The 18,607-nt window shown below is 35.1% G+C and overlaps 1 protein-coding gene and 1 long non-coding RNA gene across 3 annotated transcripts; both read right to left on the reverse strand.

Moving 5' to 3' along the window:
* Positions 1-2,346: 2,346 nt before the first annotated feature.
* LOC124453394 lies at positions 2,347-5,424 on the reverse strand. 2 transcript variants are annotated; one of them, XM_047004216.1, is made up of 2 exons: positions 5,108-5,424; positions 2,347-3,276 (listed from the first exon to the last, which is right to left on the reverse strand). In XM_047004216.1, exons 1-2 carry the CDS (start codon positions 5,261-5,263, stop codon positions 2,455-2,457), a joined length of 978 nt encoding a protein of 325 aa, XP_046860172.1. In that variant the 5' UTR covers positions 5,264-5,424; the 3' UTR covers positions 2,347-2,454. The 2 variants fall into 2 exon arrangements, with proteins under 2 accessions (XP_046860172.1, XP_046860178.1); XM_047004222.1 differs by lacking the exon at positions 5,108-5,424 and adding an exon at positions 3,429-3,927.
* Positions 5,425-17,341: 11,917 nt separating this feature from the next.
* On the reverse strand, positions 17,342-18,607 carry LOC124459571. The gene is made up of 3 exons (XR_006953696.1): positions 18,528-18,607; positions 17,709-17,837; positions 17,342-17,626 (listed from the first exon to the last, which is right to left on the reverse strand). It is a non-coding gene; the product is annotated as an uncharacterized LOC124459571 (long non-coding RNA).

The following is an 18,607-nucleotide window of genomic DNA, read 5'->3' on the forward strand; positions in this document are numbered from 1 at the left end:
ATATATATATATATATATATATATATATATATATATATATATATATATATATATATATATATATGTGGAGTTTACTAGACAGACCTCATCTGATACGCTTGCCTAATGACTACTATAGATATAAACATGTTTGTAAATGTCAATCGTTCAGGTTGGTATAGTCCTGAGAAGGACTGTTTTTGTTGTTGTTGACTGACGTTTCGACAACCTTAATGGTAGTCAGCTTCACAGTCAAATGAGGAGTAAACGTCAGGTTAGCCGTATTTGTTATCTGGTTCTTACGTCATTGTATTGTGTGTACAGGAAATGTGTATTGTCATTGTGAATTAGTGTGAAGTATAATGTTTTTAGTTGATCGTTTGTTTTTATTGTGAATAAGTCGTTTGTAAGGTGCCGGTAATTCCTGTGATCTGTTCAGGGGGGTTGGTTCCAAGTTGGTATACCAACTTTCTAATGTAAGACGTTGTCTATAGTCAGTACTGTAAGTAATGCATTTTGTTGAGTCCCAGTCAATGTGTGCTTTGTGATTCGGTGATGTTCGGCAATGTGATTAGTTTTGTCTTGTTTCTTTGTAGCTCGTTTGTGCTCAGTAAGTCTTATGTTTAAGTTCCTGCCAATTTCCCCGATATAGGAGGCGTGGCAGTCGGAGCAGTTTATTTTGTAAACTGCACCTTGTCGTTCGTTGGGTTGTTCTTTGTCCTTTATGTTCGTTAGTACTTGTCGTAACGTTGTGATTGGTTTATGTGCGACACGTATGTTGTATGGTCGTAAGATACGCGAGGTAGTCTCAGAGGTATCTTTGATGTAAGGTATCGATGCTGCTGTCAATGAGTTGGTCGTTTCGTTGGGTTCGTTGGGTTTGTAAGTGTTGCGTTTGATAAAGTCAGAGTTATAGTTGTTTTTTTCAAAAGCACGTTTGAGATAGTTGTTTTCGTTGTGTAGAGCGTCCGGTGAATCACATATGATTTGTGCACGTCTTGTTAATGTTCTGACTGTGGTGGTTTTGTGCGACGTATGGTTGTAAGATGATTGGTCTAGTAGTCAGTCAGTATGTGTTGGCTTGCGATAAACTGTTGTTCGTAGTTTTTGATTGTCATGACTTAACAAACAGTCGAGAAAAGGAAGAATTCCGTTTTCTTTGGCATCTTTGGTAAATTGTATGTGGCTGTTCTGTTTGTTAATGTGAATGTGAAAGTCATCAATGTCGTCTGCATGTAGTGCTGTGATTGTGTCATCTACGTAGCGAAACCAAAAAGGTAGTGCATATTTGTAAGTCGTGAGCGCCCTTTCCTCTATAGATTGAATTACAATTTCAGCAACTTCAACAGGAACGGGGGAGCCCATTGCTTTCCCATGTAATTGTTTGTAGTGTGTACCTTTGTACTGGAAGTAAGTCGAGGTGAGGCAGAGCTCCAGTAGCTCCATAATGTCGTCTATCGATAATGGCAGTACGTCCGTGGTGTTTGTCCACCTTACAATCGTCCTCTATACGTGACAGCAACTTGACAAAGGACGAACAACAAGCACTCAAACGACTAAAACACGACAACAACATCGTCATTTACCAGCAGACAAAGGACGCGTGACTGTGGTCGTGGACAGGAATGATTACTTTAACAAAATTGACAGCCTTGTTAACGACAGACAAACGTACGAACAACTCAAACGAGACCCAGCACCATCACTAGTACGCAAACTTAACAGCAAGATCTTCTCTATGGGAAAATCTAACATTATATCTGAACGTATTTATTATCAACACAGATGTTCAGTACCACGACCACCCAGACGATACGGACTACCAAAACTTCACAAACCACAAATACCCATGCGACCAATTGTATCATTCTGTGGTTCGCACACTTAAGAACTTTCAAAGTACTTGACTGATATACTGCAACCACTTTCAAACAAATCAAAACACAAGCTACAATCCACTGTAACTTTCATTAAAAAACTGTGCACTATACAAATACCGGACAACTATATACTAGTGTCTTTTGATGTGACATCACTGTTCACCAGTATTCCACTTAATCTGGCACTTACTTGTACTAAAACCCTCATTACAAACACCACGGACCCCATGACATTATGCATATTCTGCAGTTGATTGGACGCGTCTGCTTGTTACACTGTATCAATATCGTTATCAATACGACGATTTTCACGTGCAGTTTCTTCTTCTAGCGGCAATAAATGTATACATCGATTATCTTCTCGCAATACTTGTTCCATTTTATCGATATTATAACTACCAACACGTATAGGGAAAAGAGAAAGTTGATGAGATCTTTAGTCTCATTCTTAACCAAGAAGACAACTCTATTATATCACAAAAGTTAATAGAAGTTGGAATTATTAAAGACAAATAGTGTGATATATCATTTTTGTAAAATGAACTTCTTACAAAACTGTATATAATAGTCATATTTCTAAATTACATTTTTATTTTCAATATGGTTGAAATCTATTGTTTTGCTGTCGATTCGTTGCTTTTAATTTAGCTATTAAGGCTTGAACTTGACTTTCATGATTGAAACAATCATCAATAAATTCTTTCTTTAATCTACATTTTTTAAAATATTCTAAATGATTTAAAAAAAATGAAATATCATGTGCATTATTTCTACAATGTGTTATAAAATCATCATTTCTAAATTGTTGTTGTACTTCTGTTTGATTTTCTTCGCTATGTTGTTCTTCGTTATCACTAGGAATATATATAATCTCTTGTTGTTGAAGTCGTTGTTCTTCGTCATCATCATTAGTTGTAGTAAAAGTTTGTTGCTGTTGTCGAGACTGTTGATTTTCTTGTTGATTTTGTCTCTCAATTTCAGGAGAAGCTTCATTTCTACCTCTTCTTGCAGCTTGTGTTACTTCTTCACGGTGTCGTTTTTCTCTTTCCTCTATTTTGCCTTGTAATTTATAAAAATCGTTGTTATTTCTTTGTTGTTCTAAATTTTTTTCCTCTCTTGATTGTTTCAATTGATTTTTCTTAGAACGTATTCTATCTCTGTTTGCTTGTGTTTCGGTTTTTACAGCTTTATTCCATTCTTCAAAGTATTTGATTTTTGATAAATGTGACTTCCCATTAAGAAAATCAGATGTATTTGTGCCACCAAAATAATGATCTAAAGCCCAATTACAAACATGTAATCTAAATTCACCATCTGTTAATATTTTATCTTGAGGCGTTTTTAAATTGTAACCATTTTCAAATCTTCGTCGGTGATATTTTTCCCCCCTTGTTGCCATTTGACATGTTGTCGTTGTCTTGATAAAAAAACATTTATAATTTTGGTAAAAATTTGCATTTTGAACAGGTGTCTTAAAGTTTTAAAGTAAACAAACAAATTTTACGCTTTAAAGGAGTAGTCAGACCTTAACACAACTTTCACTCATATGAGAGTGTATATTGTTCTTACCTCTCTCGCGAAATCCTAGGTTTCCAATTCAAATTTAACTCGAGAAATAATGCCTTAAATGTGTTTATTTTTGCCTCTTGTTCGATCGCCATTGTGTACTTGCAAGCGAAGCCGCCGTCCAGCAGCGGTTTTTCGTCGCTACGTCAATGCGCGGTTTGGCGGATTCATTCTATGATGCAGCGGCAACTTCGTCGGCGTCGTCCATAGGCTCGTCGCTAGAGTCTGTTTCAATCGGCTCATAAGCATATGGTTGAATCATGTTTTGATCGTTAATCATTTCTTCGTAGTTTGAAACACCGTTTCTAGAATAATTACTAGAGGAATCGTTTGAGTAATTCGTATCCATTGCGCAAAATAATTTAAAAACTTTGAAAATAAAATACAACTATGAATATGCCTATGCGTAATTTCTACTTTTGCTAGTATATTTTGTCCAATGTTGACAACGATCACCGCGCAGTGACGTAACGACAAGAAACCGCTGCTGGACTGCGGCTTCGCTTGCATGTACACAATGGCGATCAAACAAGAGGCAAAAATACACACATTTAAGGCATTATTTCTCGAGTTAAATTTGAATTGGAAACCTAGAATTTCACGAGAGAGGTAAGAACAATATACACTTTCATATGAGTGAAAGTTGTGTTAAGGTCTGACTACCCCTTTAATTCTTTAACATTTGCCTTACTCTGTTTAGCTGCAATGATTCTATTGCACTCTTGCCGAAGTGATAAAATCATATTCATGGTAGCCTTTTCCTCAAAGGAAAACGGTTTATTTAACAAATGAAGTTGTTTCAACGTTTCCCGAGATGACATTGTGAATGTTGCCAAAAAAGCTTAAATAAGTTGTACATACACCAAAAATTATGTTATATAAAGCAAATTACGCAATGGTATCGAACTATTGCCACTGTTGCCGTGATTTGTGATATGATTGGCTAAGAATCGTTCGACTGTTGCTACAATTAGCAATGTTATTGATAAAGCAAGCCTGACTGTAGCCAAACTTCGCTAAATTAAGCAACATACTGTGGCGAGTTCATCATTATCCAAATCAGGGTGATTCTGAACGATGCGATAGCGTTTACTTGATTTATGAGCAAATACTTCATGTTAATCAATGAATAGCTTCAATTTAACAATTTATTGAATTTACTTTCATTGCACATCAATACAAAATTTGTAACACAAATTGCTTTATGCAATTATTTGGCGACTGATATTTTTCGAGAATTCTGGCTGTTGCTTTTGCAACGTTTGCTAAAGTCTAAGTCTGCCCCTGGCCGTAACTGGTCAGTATTCTTCATTTTTGACTCATAATTTTTCTAACCTCTAAGTATAATAAACATCTTTTAGAAGCGTCTAACAAACTACGTCAACTAATTGTCACAAGTCTAGGATTTATTGGCTCAGTAAAACTTGTCCGCTTTGTGATATTTTGTAACTTGCTTATAATTACGAAATTGAATTAAACGTATCTAAATAGAAAATATGCTCGATACTATGATTTCATAAGTATTTAAGTAAAAAATCAATCAAAGTCAACAAGCAAATAAAATGTTAAATGACAGTAATCAAACTGCATTTCACATAATTTTTTTATCATACTAAAGTAAGTTTTTATTTGATAATGAAGTTTTGTTTAAATTTGTTATTTTATAAAATTTATTATGTTACCTCGCAAGGAGTTTGAGGCACGCTATCTCGGATTCTTGACTGAGCTGTTGACACATCATCAAACGTAACACGAACTGGCTGGATTTGTTCGCTCATTTCATTCAATTCATTGCCTTCCGAAGAACTTGAAGATGTCGATTCCGCCATTGTTGACATTCACACGAAGAAATTGCACGACAGAACTGGTTTAACACCTAAAATTGTTTTATTTGAAAAGGCTTAACACCCTGCTAGTTTTAAAAAATATCTAACTTTTGAAAAATCCTCTTTATATTTCAGTGACTTTCCTCTCAAAGTTTGTTTCAAACTGCGCTGAAACTCTTCATGATAATTATATAAATTATTCGACCGGTAATTTTCATAAGCAGAATTTAACGTTGCGCAAGCTATTTAGAAAGTGAAAGATTTGCTTTGTATTTGTAACTTAATTATGTTACGTGGCAGAAATATAATCTGAATATAATAATCGTCTCTATACCTGGAACTCTACATTACATCACTGCAATGCTAAAGTTTTCATATTTTAAACTTTTAACTTCACGACACAATATTTCTAAGTGGAATTGTTCTACTTAGACTTGAAACGAGAATGAAACATTTTTCTCATATTTCACATAATATTCCCACGCATACGACTTGCAGTCACAAAGATAGCGCAGTATGTCAAATTTCCTATGAATATTTACATTTTGCATCGATTGTGAAAGTCAAATACAAAACTTTGTTATTAATGGATATAAAACTCGGTATAACATAAAAAGAAAGCAATGTTTCGTTAAATTTTGTGTACTTTGGAAACTACCAAACTCTGTAAACGGTCGTCTCTCAAATCTATCGTCAGATGAACATATTTTAAAGAGCTAATCAAGTATTTGTATGGATGCCTGTAAATAAGTCACCATAAAACCAACAGGAAGTATAACTCCAATCCAAAAATTTACGAAAAAAATCTCAATAAAAAACATCCTGTTGCTTAAATCCACCTTACTGTAAGAATGTAAAAACAAAACGTTGCATTTCTCGCCCTCTTCAACTCTCCACAAAATCTTCAACAAAAACTCTGTTAACTTTAGCTACAGTAATTGCGTTGGCGAATATTGACAACCAATTTACTTTTCGCACTAATGCCTGTGGAATTTGTGATGTTTATTTTTAACTTCTATAGAACTTACTGGACATGTTTCATGTCTAACCTCTGAGTCAAATAAACATTTTTATAAGCGTCTTTCAAACAACGTCGACTAATTTTGACAAGTCCGGAATTAATTGGCAAAATTTTCCGCTTTGGGCAAGAAAAATAACAAGACGTGACTTGTTTAATTATTGTTTTGATTGTATTTAGACGTAAGAATACTTAGAAATTGTTTTGTATTTGTGATTTAATTATGTTAAGTGGCAATTACAGATGTTATCTGAAAACAACAAACATACCTATGCCTGTGGTTGCACAGTACATCACTGCAAGCCAGATAATTCAAAATTTCATATTTAGACTTTTAACTTTACTAGACAATATATTATATGAAATGATGCTATAAGACTTTAATTCCAAAATGAAATATTTTGTTTATTCTTCCACATAATATTCCCCCACGAATGGCAGGCAGTCACAAACATAACTAGCGCGGTATGTCAAATATTTTATGAATTGATAAATTTTGCATCAATTGTGAATGTCGTACTTGAACACTCAAACAATGTATGTATATATGTACATATATATACAAGTAGTTGGGAAAATGCCATATGAATAGGTGTGTTGAAATATCCTGCAAAATCTAGTAAGAACTATTTTACTCTAAATTCACTGAAGCGTCAAAACTGTGTAAATCCTGCTCGAATTGTTTAAATATGTTTAGCCATGATCGTTAAAATCGATCATGAATCCAGCCAGTTTTCATGTGAAAGAAGTATGTCATCCATTATTTGTCATACAATGTCAAAAGTAGCAAAATAACAATCGCAGACAAGATGGCTTACTAACTGCCAACGCCGAGACTGTGCATACTATGTTGTTTGGATATTAGAAGTTAAGAAGAGCATATACATGTGAATAATTCTGTTTAAAGATTGGTAATCCAGGTATTATATTGTTCAAAAATAAAAGTTTCTCCGGATTTCACAAATAATTTTATTAAGCTTTTGACTCGTTGCTTCGAGCCTTCATCGGAAAGAGAATTTATCTATTTACACTTGCTTTTAGCTTGTAGACGCATAGAGCGTCTAATTGGATTAGCGGGTGGAGTAATGTGATTGGATGGGGTGAATTGCGTTGCCATGGGTTTTGATGTATTGTGATTATGTTCGGTGTTAATATTATTATAGAGTGATGTTGTACTTTTGTTGTTGTTTTTTAGTTTTATTGTCCTTTTTCTTTAGTTGTGAGTATATGAGGGGTATGTCGATATGTCTGTTTATTGTGTCGTTGTCTTTACTGTACCAAGCTTCTTTAAATTCACGGGCGCGTTTAGTCTTTGCAAGTACGAGTACCTTAGTTTTTGTCCAGTCGAATGTGTGGTTGTTTCCATGGGTGTGTTCTGCCGGTAGTGAGTTCGGATTTCGTCGTTTTATGGCGTTTTTGTGTTCTGTGAGTCTTGTTTCGATTTTCTTTGATGTTTGTCCTATGTATTGCTTTGAGCAGTCTTTACATGGTATCATGTAGATCGCGTCAGTTGTATCACGAATTGATGGTTTGTTTTTATGTTTGGTAAAACTGGCTGCTTTCCCCGGTCATGGGAACAAAGGCTATGGCCTGGTATCTTTTATGTTTCGTGAAACACGATTTCAGTTTTTGTGTAGGTTTGTAGGCGACGTTAATATTAAATGGTCGAAAAAATCTGGCAGTCATTTCTGATGTTCCATTTATGTGTGGTAATGTCACGACTTTTATTGTTTTGTCCGGTTTCTTGTTGCTCTTGTCGGTTGTGTTTTGTTTTGTATTTTGTTTATAGTTTTGTTTATGAAGTTTCTAGGGTAATTGTTTTTAATAAATGTGGAGTATATTTAGTTGCGTTCTGTTTTTTTGGCTTCTTCAGTATTACAATGAATGTTTATCCTGTTGAAAAGTGTTCGAATGCTGTGTTGGGTGATTGCTGTTGAAATGGAGTATTTGGTCTGTGTGGGTGGTTTTGCAGTATACTTGTGTGTTTAGTGTACCGTCATCTGTTCTGGTTAGTAGGATGTCGAGGAAAGTAAGTTGTTTGTCGTGTTCTTCGTCTTTAGTGAAGGTTTTGTTCCTTGTGATATTGTTTATGGTATGTAGGTCTTGTTCAGTTTTGTCTTTCTTGACTATGGCAAAGATGTCGTGGACATATCATCTCTATAGTCTGATGTCTGTGTTGTTTGTGACTGATTGTTTTTCGAGGTGATACATGACTGCCTCTGCGAGGAGGGTGTATAGTGGTGACCCCATTGGTGTGCCTGGAAGTTGTCTGTAGTATGTGTTTTATGAGGCGAATTCATTGGAGAGGCAAAGGTTGAGGAAGTCTAGGATGTCATTTTTGTCTAGTTGTGTTGTAGCTTGCCAAGTTTTGTCGTTTGTGAGCAGTTCGTTTGTAATTTGTTCGGCTATGTCTAGTGATATGGATGTGAAGAGTGATGTCACGTCATAGGATATCATGATTTCTTCTGGTTGTAGTTTAATGTTTTCAATACGGGCGAGGAAAGTGGTGGCATTTTTGATGGTGTGAGGTGATTTTTGACTAATGGATGGAGAATGTTACAAAGATATTTTAAAAGTTCATACGTAGGTGATCCTAGAAGCGATAAGATAGGTCGAAGCGGGTTGTTTTCTTTGCAGATTTTCGGTAGTCCGTAGAAATTGGCGGTGGATGCGTCATTGGGTGGGACTCTTCTGTAATCGCTTTTGGTCAGTTTCTTTTTGTCTTTTAGTTGTTTAAGTTTCTGGTTGATGCGGTTAGTGATCGTTTTGCTGGGGTCTGTGTGGAGAGGTTCGTAGGTGGTGGCGTCTTGTAGGAGGGTTTTTGCATTGTCGATGTAATCTAATCTGTCCATGATAACTGTTTTGCGTCCTTTGTTAGCTCGTAATATGATTATTTGGTCGTCATTTTGTAGGTTTTAAATTGCTCATAGTTCTTCGTTGTTTAGAGTGACTGCTGGTTTGTGGCAAAGGTTATTGGAGATCTTGTGACCAATATCTTCTTTCGTTTGGTATTTTAAGTTGGTGTACTTTAAAGCTGATTCCAGGTCGGCAACGTAGTCAAGTTTGTTCGCGTCTTTAAAGTTGTAATTTAATCATTTGTTTAGAATTTTAGTTTGCTGGTCGGTTAGTGGTCGGTTAGTGAATAATTGTATAATATTTGTAATTGTAGATTTGTAAATGTTTTGTGGGTTCATTTGTTGTAAGCACTCACTAGACCAAACATTAATGTTACAGCTGGTTCTTCTTAAACTCATTGTAGCTGAAAAACGTGTTAATAAGTTCACCTGGTTATATGGTTAACTGCGTATTAAATGTTTTTTGAATAACCCTTTAGAACCAGCCTATTTTTATCTTATTCACTTTTAAATGCCTTCTTGATTGTGACACATTTGTCACACCAGGCACCAGAGGGTTGAATCCAAAATACTTACAGAACAATCCAATTGGTTATGGAATCCTTTAGAACTGTTTAAGCGAGAGCAGCATTTGCTTATCCCATAGAAACACACTGACCAGTCGAAATTGCACGGTTTATATAAAAGATACCTACAACAGTTTTATACATTTTTCCAGACAGACATTGCTTGTTTTGGCTTTTATAGCGATCGACATTTGTCCAGTCATTTTTGGTTACAGTATATGTTTGGCATGCTAATGATTGATCGACTTTTATCATTGCAACACTCATTCCTTAATGACTGAAGTGTTTTTAAATACGTCGGATATTTTCACAAACGAGACCATCCAGTGTAAATGTATACAGCAATTTTCACATTCAAAAGATTTTCAATATACATTTATATTGATCATCCGTCATTCGGTTTTGTTTTTGAACTTATGGTCGTTTCATAAACTCATTTTTCTTAATATGACACTGTTATCGTTTTGTTCAAATTTCTGCACGTCCTGTTTTTTGATCAGTTTCTAAAAAAATATTCATTAATATTTACTTCAACAAACAATGTATCCTGTTGACTTTAGGGCACCATATTGTCGTTATATCAAATAATTTCATTATATTTTACAATCGTTTTGTATACTATAATGCAACCAGCTTTATTCTTTGTGCAAAATTTCGTCTAGTTTGCAGTAAATTGATGAAATGAAAAATTCACATCAAACAAGGATAGATACACGTTTAGGAATGAACAGACAACTCTCCCGTGAATGAGTCTGTGAGGTAAATAAACATTTTTTGAAGTAAGTTCGATCTAACACAGCTAATGTTTTGTGTCTGTGCAACAAAATTAAATCTGCGTGTTACAATGATTGATTTACCCAGAGCAAATAGTGATTTTTCACCAACTCATTTCACAAAACTTAACTTCACCGAAACACTAAAGAATCGGGTCTTCATTAACATAATCCTTCCCGAAAAATGCATTACTATTGTGATAAGATTTTCAATATCACAATAAGACAATAAGTGGAAACTTTTGTGCAAATTATTCCTCCATTCAACACAAGTGAATAATTATAATAAATGCATTTAAAACGCCATATACTTTAAAATCCAATTGGAAAAGTCTTCTTTCCAAATTTTAAACGAACAACGTTGTTTTTAAGGTTTCTCAAATATAAAATACGCTATTTTTATGTATTGACTTTTTAGGCTACGCCATTTCCTTTTAACATTATAAATTAAACAACGAAAATTCACACGAAAATTTTAAAAAGTTGCAATTAGTAGATATGATTGTCATTCGAAAGTTACTACTTTGAGTTGTCGAACTTGCCCTTTGGAATGCGTAATTTGTAGTTTCGTCGATGTAACTAGGACGCCACAGAGAGGTGTTTTATCTGAAATTAGCAAATTTCTGAGATAATTTGAAAATGCGACCTCTGATTGATACATCCAGGCACGCTTGCTAAATTTCTTATAATGAACTATGTATCGTCCATTCGTTCAATCTATATCATGATATGTTTTATCGTCAAACGACGAATTCATAACGCAAAAACTTTCAGTTGCAAGAACTTGAACTTGCAACAGTGGTTCAATCATCAAAATAAAATTTACAGCCACAGAATAAAGATGACACATTTCCAATTTTTTGTCCACAAGACATAATGTTCAAAGCCTCTTCTGATGCGTGAAATAGATATAAATTTTTCTTTAAATTAACAGCAACACCAACAGTCCTTCTCCCATCTCCACGTGCACGGACAATCTACAACTGCAATTATTTATAAACATCAATACTTTGTATTTTTTGTCAAATGTGTTTTAGACAAAACCAAGCTGAGTGAAATCATTTGGTGATCAATGTTCTGTGACAAAGCTCGTAAGCGTGCTCTGTGGTACAAATCTATACCTGCGCACAAATCCAATTCATCATAGGAAATTAGATCAAAAGGAGTCTCTTGGATTGCAATTCCCACAAAAAGAACTTATTAATGCAAGTGACAAATGTAAAAGGAAAGCCATTATTTCAAACCTTTTTAGCATTGAGTCCATTAAAAAAAGCCAGAATTATATTAAACATAGAAATAGGAAATGGCAAATAAAATTAATTTTCAACGAAGATTGCCGACGTTGGGTCTAATACAAAAGACGAGTGGAAGACTATAGTTTATTTGGAAGGCAAAACAAGAAAACTAATACAACAAGCAAACAACAAACAACATTTGTATACCGGCCAGTATTAATCCCCGCCAGGGGGGTTGACCGGTCCATGAATTTTTCTACGCCAAACGTCTCTATCTCTTGCCATATCTCTCGTTATACCCATCGCCTTCATATCACTGTTCAAAGCATCCATCCATCTCTTTCTCGGTCTACCTCGCTTGCGGACTCCTTCAACATTCATATGCAACGTTCTACGAATTTCAGCACTTTCTTCCCTCCTTTCCACATTCCCAAACCACCTCAAACGCTGGCGCCTTACCCAATTCTCGATACACTCAACACCAACTCTTTCTCTAATCTCTTCACTTCAAATCCTATCCATCAACGTTACACCACACATCATCCTAAGCATTCTCCTTTCCGTCGACGCCAATCTTCTCAGGTCCTCTGCTTTCGGCGCCCAACACTCTGCTCCATATTCCAAAACACTTCTAACACATGTCTTATACAATTCTCCCTTCTGCTTCAACGAAGTCGACTTTCCGCACAACATTCCCGACAACTCTCTAAAACTCTACCACGCTGCTTGAACTCTGTTCCTCACCGCTTGCTCGCACCCTCCACCATCATTTAACACATCGCCCTGATATTTAAACTCTGATACACCTTCCAACCTCACGTCACCCAGTTCAAACCGTTCAATCGCGACTCGCCCACCACTTCGACAAGTCCCGCACTCAAAATCAGTTACTCTTGTCAATGCACCACGGACACCTGAACATCTTCCATGAACCCACTTACTGCATTTCCCACACATTATCGAATTCACTCCAACTCTTTTCCCACACACACCACATGGCCATTTATCACTGTCCTTCACCTCCACCTGCCTCGAGCATCTCATGCCCTTCGTCTTTGCCTCATTCACTTTTAGTCCCTTGACTTCTATTGCCGTTTTACATTCTCGGTACCTTTCCATGACTTTCTGCTTCGACTCCGCCACCAACACAATGTCATCTGCCAACAACAAACACCAGCATCCTTCTTTTCCTCTCTTTTCCTCTGTCAGTACATCCATCACACAAGCAAACAGTAACGGCGACAAGACTGAACCTTGATGAACACCAACTTTTACCTCAAAAACACCAGATCTAACACCTTCCTCCGTAACCACCGCCGCTACACCTTCATAAGTCTCCATAACTGCCTGAACCATATTCTCTGTCACACCTTTCTTAGAAAACTAATATAAATTAAAATTTTTAACTAATACTGACTATATTTAAGAAGGTTTTAGTAAATATTTTAAAAATTTGGCCAAAATTTAGCCAGCGAAGTTTTGTTTTTCAACTTCCAGTTTTAAAGGTGTGTGGAAAATACTGAATTAGAGTTCACTGCATTCCAATTTGTCACTGTAAATCATGTTTATAAACGTCTGATTGCTCTTTTTAGTAAATGATGCCAAACATTTCTTGTATAATTGTAAACATTGCTTTATCAGTTATTTTTGGCTAAATAAAACACTTCGTCAGTTATTTTTGGCTAACTCGATAACAAATAAATTAGAGCTCTATCGCTTAAAACGCAATATTTTGTCGCTATTCTTACCTTTTAAATCATACACAGAGTTGTCAAAAATACAGTTTTTGTCAGAAAAATTATTAAGTGTGGAGTGTCACAATTAAGATTCTATTTTAGGAACATTAAATTTTGCCATACATAAAGGATTTGTCTCAATGCCTATTAAAACAAAAATTCGATTTTTTGCAGATATTGGTACTGACAACTCCATACTCGTCTGGCACTTTCTGTGCAATCTGATTTCGAAAACCTTAGAAAATGGATGATTTCTTATAAGCTTAGTCTTAACGCTACTTAAGATGATTTTATTTAATTGACTGAAAAGAAATGTAATAATATATTTCGAATCTTAAAGTAAATGTTAAATTATTGAACACCATCGTGTCGAAAGAATACGTGAGTTTAATACTTTCGGGGTTCCACTTGACAAAAATGTATTGTGGAAATGCATAGCACTGACAATATTTGCAAAAAAGTCACATTAACGATTTCTGCTATAAAGAGGTTGCAAGGTTTTGATGATAAACAATTCTGTCTAAACTCTATAAACAATTCAGTCTATACAACGCTATAGTTTGCCCTTACTTTTGATTGCTGTAAATAATTATGGGATGTGTTCATTAAAAACAATCGTCCAGACTTAAAAATTAAAATAAAAGATGTGTCGAATTATTATGAATATGAGCAAGGCTAAAATTATGTACAAGTTGCTGAATTATACGGCACTCAGCCACTCTAATTTTTTTACTATTAAAGATGAGACAACTACCTATATAATCTATGGAATATTGCAGCTGTGTTTGTCTATCACAATCACGATATAAAAAGTCTTATGTATGATGATCTATACTCAATGAAGTTAGAGAGAGAAATCTCTTACTTTCTGTGGCTAATAATGGATTTCTCTCTAACGTAAAATTGTCCGGATAAATTTTGTAGTGGTAGCTTCTCCCATCTTCTCGTATTCCTCTTGTAATCCTATGATCTTAAATCTTGGCTGGATCCATTTTTTGGAATGACAAGAGAAACCTTGCTCCCTTACCAATTTACTTTCTTGCAAGCAAATCGTGTCTATTCATCAATACATTGCTTATATTAGAATTCACACAGTACTGGAATTCACGCACTATTAAAGGCGCCATATTTAATTCTGCACCAAATAATTTCCAGGCAAAATGATTTCAGAGTAATGATTAACGATAATGTGCTGCAATATGCTACTACAAATGATGTGAATACTTTAATTGTTATGTTAGTTTTTCTGTATTGATAAAAGTAGTACTTTTCTTTATATCAAACACAGGAAACTTAAATGTATACGTAAACACCTTTATTAATTAATCTTTATTTTAAAGTATAACTAAGAATTAAAAATTAAATAATCAGTTTATTGCGATATTAATTAAATTCACAAGAAAAGTGAGTATGTATAATACAACTGGGTCAGGAAAAATATTTTTAATTGCATTCAAATAAAAGAAGATTTTAAAAACGATAGCTTTGATTTCTTCCGGGCTACTAACATTTTACTGACTGTTTTTGCAGTTAAAAACTGTTTATTGATTTGGCTTTCTTTCACTGAAATTGAAGAAGCTCTTGAGTTTGGGAATGTTTTATTTCGTCATTTGATCTGACAGCAGCATTCACCCGAACAGGAGATTGTGGAATGTTTTGAGGAAATACGCCTTGTGATCACCAATCTTATAAAATGGTTCTGGTTGTCGCCTTGGCCGTGGTTGATCGTACCAATGTTGGCCAATATTTCGAGTAAGCCTCAAGCATTCTGTCCATGAAGGCTTATAACTATAAACCTTTTCATTTACCAAATAATCATATATATCACTATCCATTTGACTTTTCCAATCTGAGGAATAACAATTTAATTGTTCAACGACATTTGAATGGAATCATTTATCTTAATCGACTGACAGTTACCTACTTTACAAAACATTTTAAACTTCTCATCATTCGACATAAGAAACGGTTGTTTCATCGTCTCTTTGGCATATGGTCCATCTAAGGGTCGTAGATTTGAAATCCACGACAAAAGCTCCTTCAATGCCTCATTTTTGATGTCGTACAAGCCTACAGGTTTTCCATTCAACGTGTTGATTTGTCTATGTAGTGTAGTTCGAAAGGGATTTTTCCCTTTTGTTGCAACATAATACATTACCATTCCTGAATTCTAAAAAACAAACGTGATAACAACAACATAATTTCATGTCTTAGAACCATTCTTCAATTTTCGACTAATGCCAAAGTCATCAATCAGAAATTTGCCTTGGTAACCTCTGTGCAATATTTCTCTGTAAAGACCTCACTCTCGGTTATTAAGATCTTGATAATATAGTTATTACGTGTTTACGTATTTCAGTGTTTTATAAATTACTTTAATGTACTTTATACTTTTTCTGCAAATTTCTATTTCACATGCCCTTGGTGAAAATTAACATAACTCGATGTGGTAAACGTGTTCAATGAATATTTCATTCTATGTAAATTTACAGAATTTAAAGAAAAGTAGTCCAGTATTCCAAGCCAACCGCGTGGTATCATTATAATGAATCAACCAAAAATGCTCTGGTATACGAATAATTGTCAATTGAAGCTCGTTTTCGAATTTACTCAAGTGTTATGAATCAGCCAACATAGATTCAAGTGCACATGTTTACGAGATATAACCAATAGAAGTCCAGTTTTTAAACATTACTGCTGTGATAGAACGCCCAACGGACGATAGTTATTAAATGTCTTTCTCAAGTACAGTAAGAATAAATATACTTCAACTCTTTTTTTAAACAAGAAGGTATGTTGAGTTTCTCAACGTTATTATAAGAGACAAACGCTTTGATTTTGAGTAAGCACAATGTTTGTAAATCGTAGACAACAGGTAACTTCCAGAAAAAAACGCGAGAATGAACACCTGTGACTGAAGTAACTTGACACAAATTACCAAAGAACGAGGTCAGACATTCAACGTTCGGACACTGTCGATCAGGTTCATCAACGCAATAACAAATTTCACCAGAACGTGAGCCAATCCAACGTATAACAAATTTCACCAGAACGTGAGCCAATAATGAATGTCTTAACAATGTAATCAATCGGACAAGCTATAGTAACAGCAATACGTTTTCCGTCAGGAGAATAACTGATATCATTAAGCAAAGCAAAGTAATTGTGATGTTTTGGGTGAACAGCCAACCTTTTTCGGTGGGCTAATTGGAAATTTTCAGAATTGTCAGAAAGATTTAAAACGCGCCACACACAAAACAGCCCGTAACGATCACATATTGCAAATTCCCAACGGCCAAATGCAGGATTGTAGCAGCATTTTTTAACTGCTGTATAATAATCGTAAACACGAACGCGTTGTAGTAGTTTTAAACTGTCCGCATCAAAATAGAACAGTTCACCATCAGTGCTTCCTGCCAAAAGACGGCTGCCATCAGGAGACAGAGCCAAGCAATTAAAGCCATCAGCACGATACTGCGCCCGCAAATCTAAATAATCTTCAACACCACTTTCATTCCCACTTTCACGTCTTTCTTTTGACACTTGCTCGTCACGCTCATTTGCCTCAAGATCCGCATTAAGAATAGGGCAACCTATTTGAATGCAATCAACTCCATTAATTTCAACTTTAAGATCAATCCATTGGTCGGGTCCGTCTTTTATAGATTCTTCTAAGTTCCACAAACCGTCTGGCAGTTTATAAACACGGCACAAAAACGATCCAAGTCATGGGGAAAACCAGGATTCAAAAGAATAGTGACGGCAATTCTCTTTCCATCTGGGAAGAACTTAATTTGAGAAGTGTGAGCATGAAAACAGTTTATGCAATATACCGGTTTAGGTAACTTGCCGACCTCAATATCTGGGATGGCAAAATAATCAAAACAAAATTGATAATATTATATCTGTGACGATGATTGAGTGTTGCACTTGCAGCGATTAAAGAACCGTCCCAAGATACGGCCCATTTTGTATCTGGGTTAAAAGCCAACAAACAATTTTTCGAGTTCTTTTCAAATTTTATATCCATGAATTTCTTCACATCAGATTTAAAATCTTCACTTATAAGTCCTAGTGCATCGCTCCTGTAACTGTACAAGAAACTTTTCAAGGATGAAAAATAACACAAACAGCGTATAGCCATATTTGTTTCAATGTTGACGACATGCGATGGCAAAATACCGTCTAATTTCTAAATAAAAAAAGAGATTTTTTAATCTTAATGGGAAAAGCTCACCAGAAGATCAATATTTCAAATATTTCATAGTTTATACCTCGCTCATACATATCTCATATTCAGGAAAGTTCGGAGCTGACGAACGTTCAGATTCATCATCAGTGGAATCGGAAGACATCTAACAACTCTCTTTGCTTCCTCGAACAAGCCCTTTTTATAAGAAAACCTAAAAAAATCGATTATATTTCGAAGTTGCTTTCATTCGCCTCTGGGAAGCATGATTTTGTTTGTATCCCTTGTATTGCTTGTAAAATAACATCTTTAGTGGTAATGCATTCATGTGTATCTCGACTCTATAGATTCGATCTGCATAAGATATTCCTATAGACTAACATACGAAAGAGTTGTGGCAGAGGAAGTATAATTGCCTAGTGTCCACTATTTTGTTTTGAAACCAGCAAATGTCTGGCAAATATAGAGAATTGAATGGTGAAAAACAAATTTTCCGTTTTGTTTTCTTATTCATGAATAAACGGCAATATGGCTTACTTCAAACTCGGAAAATCATTAAGCAATATTCTTAGATATCTGACGCTCGACATTTTAATCTCAACCATTTAACTGAAGCTAATTTTCTAGTGTTGTGAGATGAAAGAAATCTATAAGCGAAAACTTTTATTGCAAATTGTTCCTCCGTTCAACGATACGCAAGTCGGTCATTACACATTAAAATAAAAGCGTTTGAAATGGCAAATACTTTAAAATCCCATTGGTAAAATATTCTATGGAAATTTCCAACGAAGAAGCGTTGTTTTTAAGTTATCCTGAAAATAAAATAAGCTATTGTGATGTATTGATTGTTTTGGCTTTGCTACTTCCCTTTAACATGATAAAAACAGCTAAAATTCACACTTACCGGAACAAAAATTGTCAGAACACATTTCAGTGAAGACGACATTAAACCACAATAACAGACTTTAACGACCACGAGGTGGA

The sequence above is a fragment of the Xenia sp. Carnegie-2017 genome, unplaced genomic scaffold (assembly GCF_021976095.1).
Source record: "Xenia sp. Carnegie-2017 unplaced genomic scaffold, XeniaSp_v1 HiC_scaffold_13, whole genome shotgun sequence".
In the NCBI taxonomy this organism is placed as follows: Eukaryota; Metazoa; Cnidaria; class Anthozoa; order Malacalcyonacea; family Xeniidae; genus Xenia; species Xenia sp. Carnegie-2017.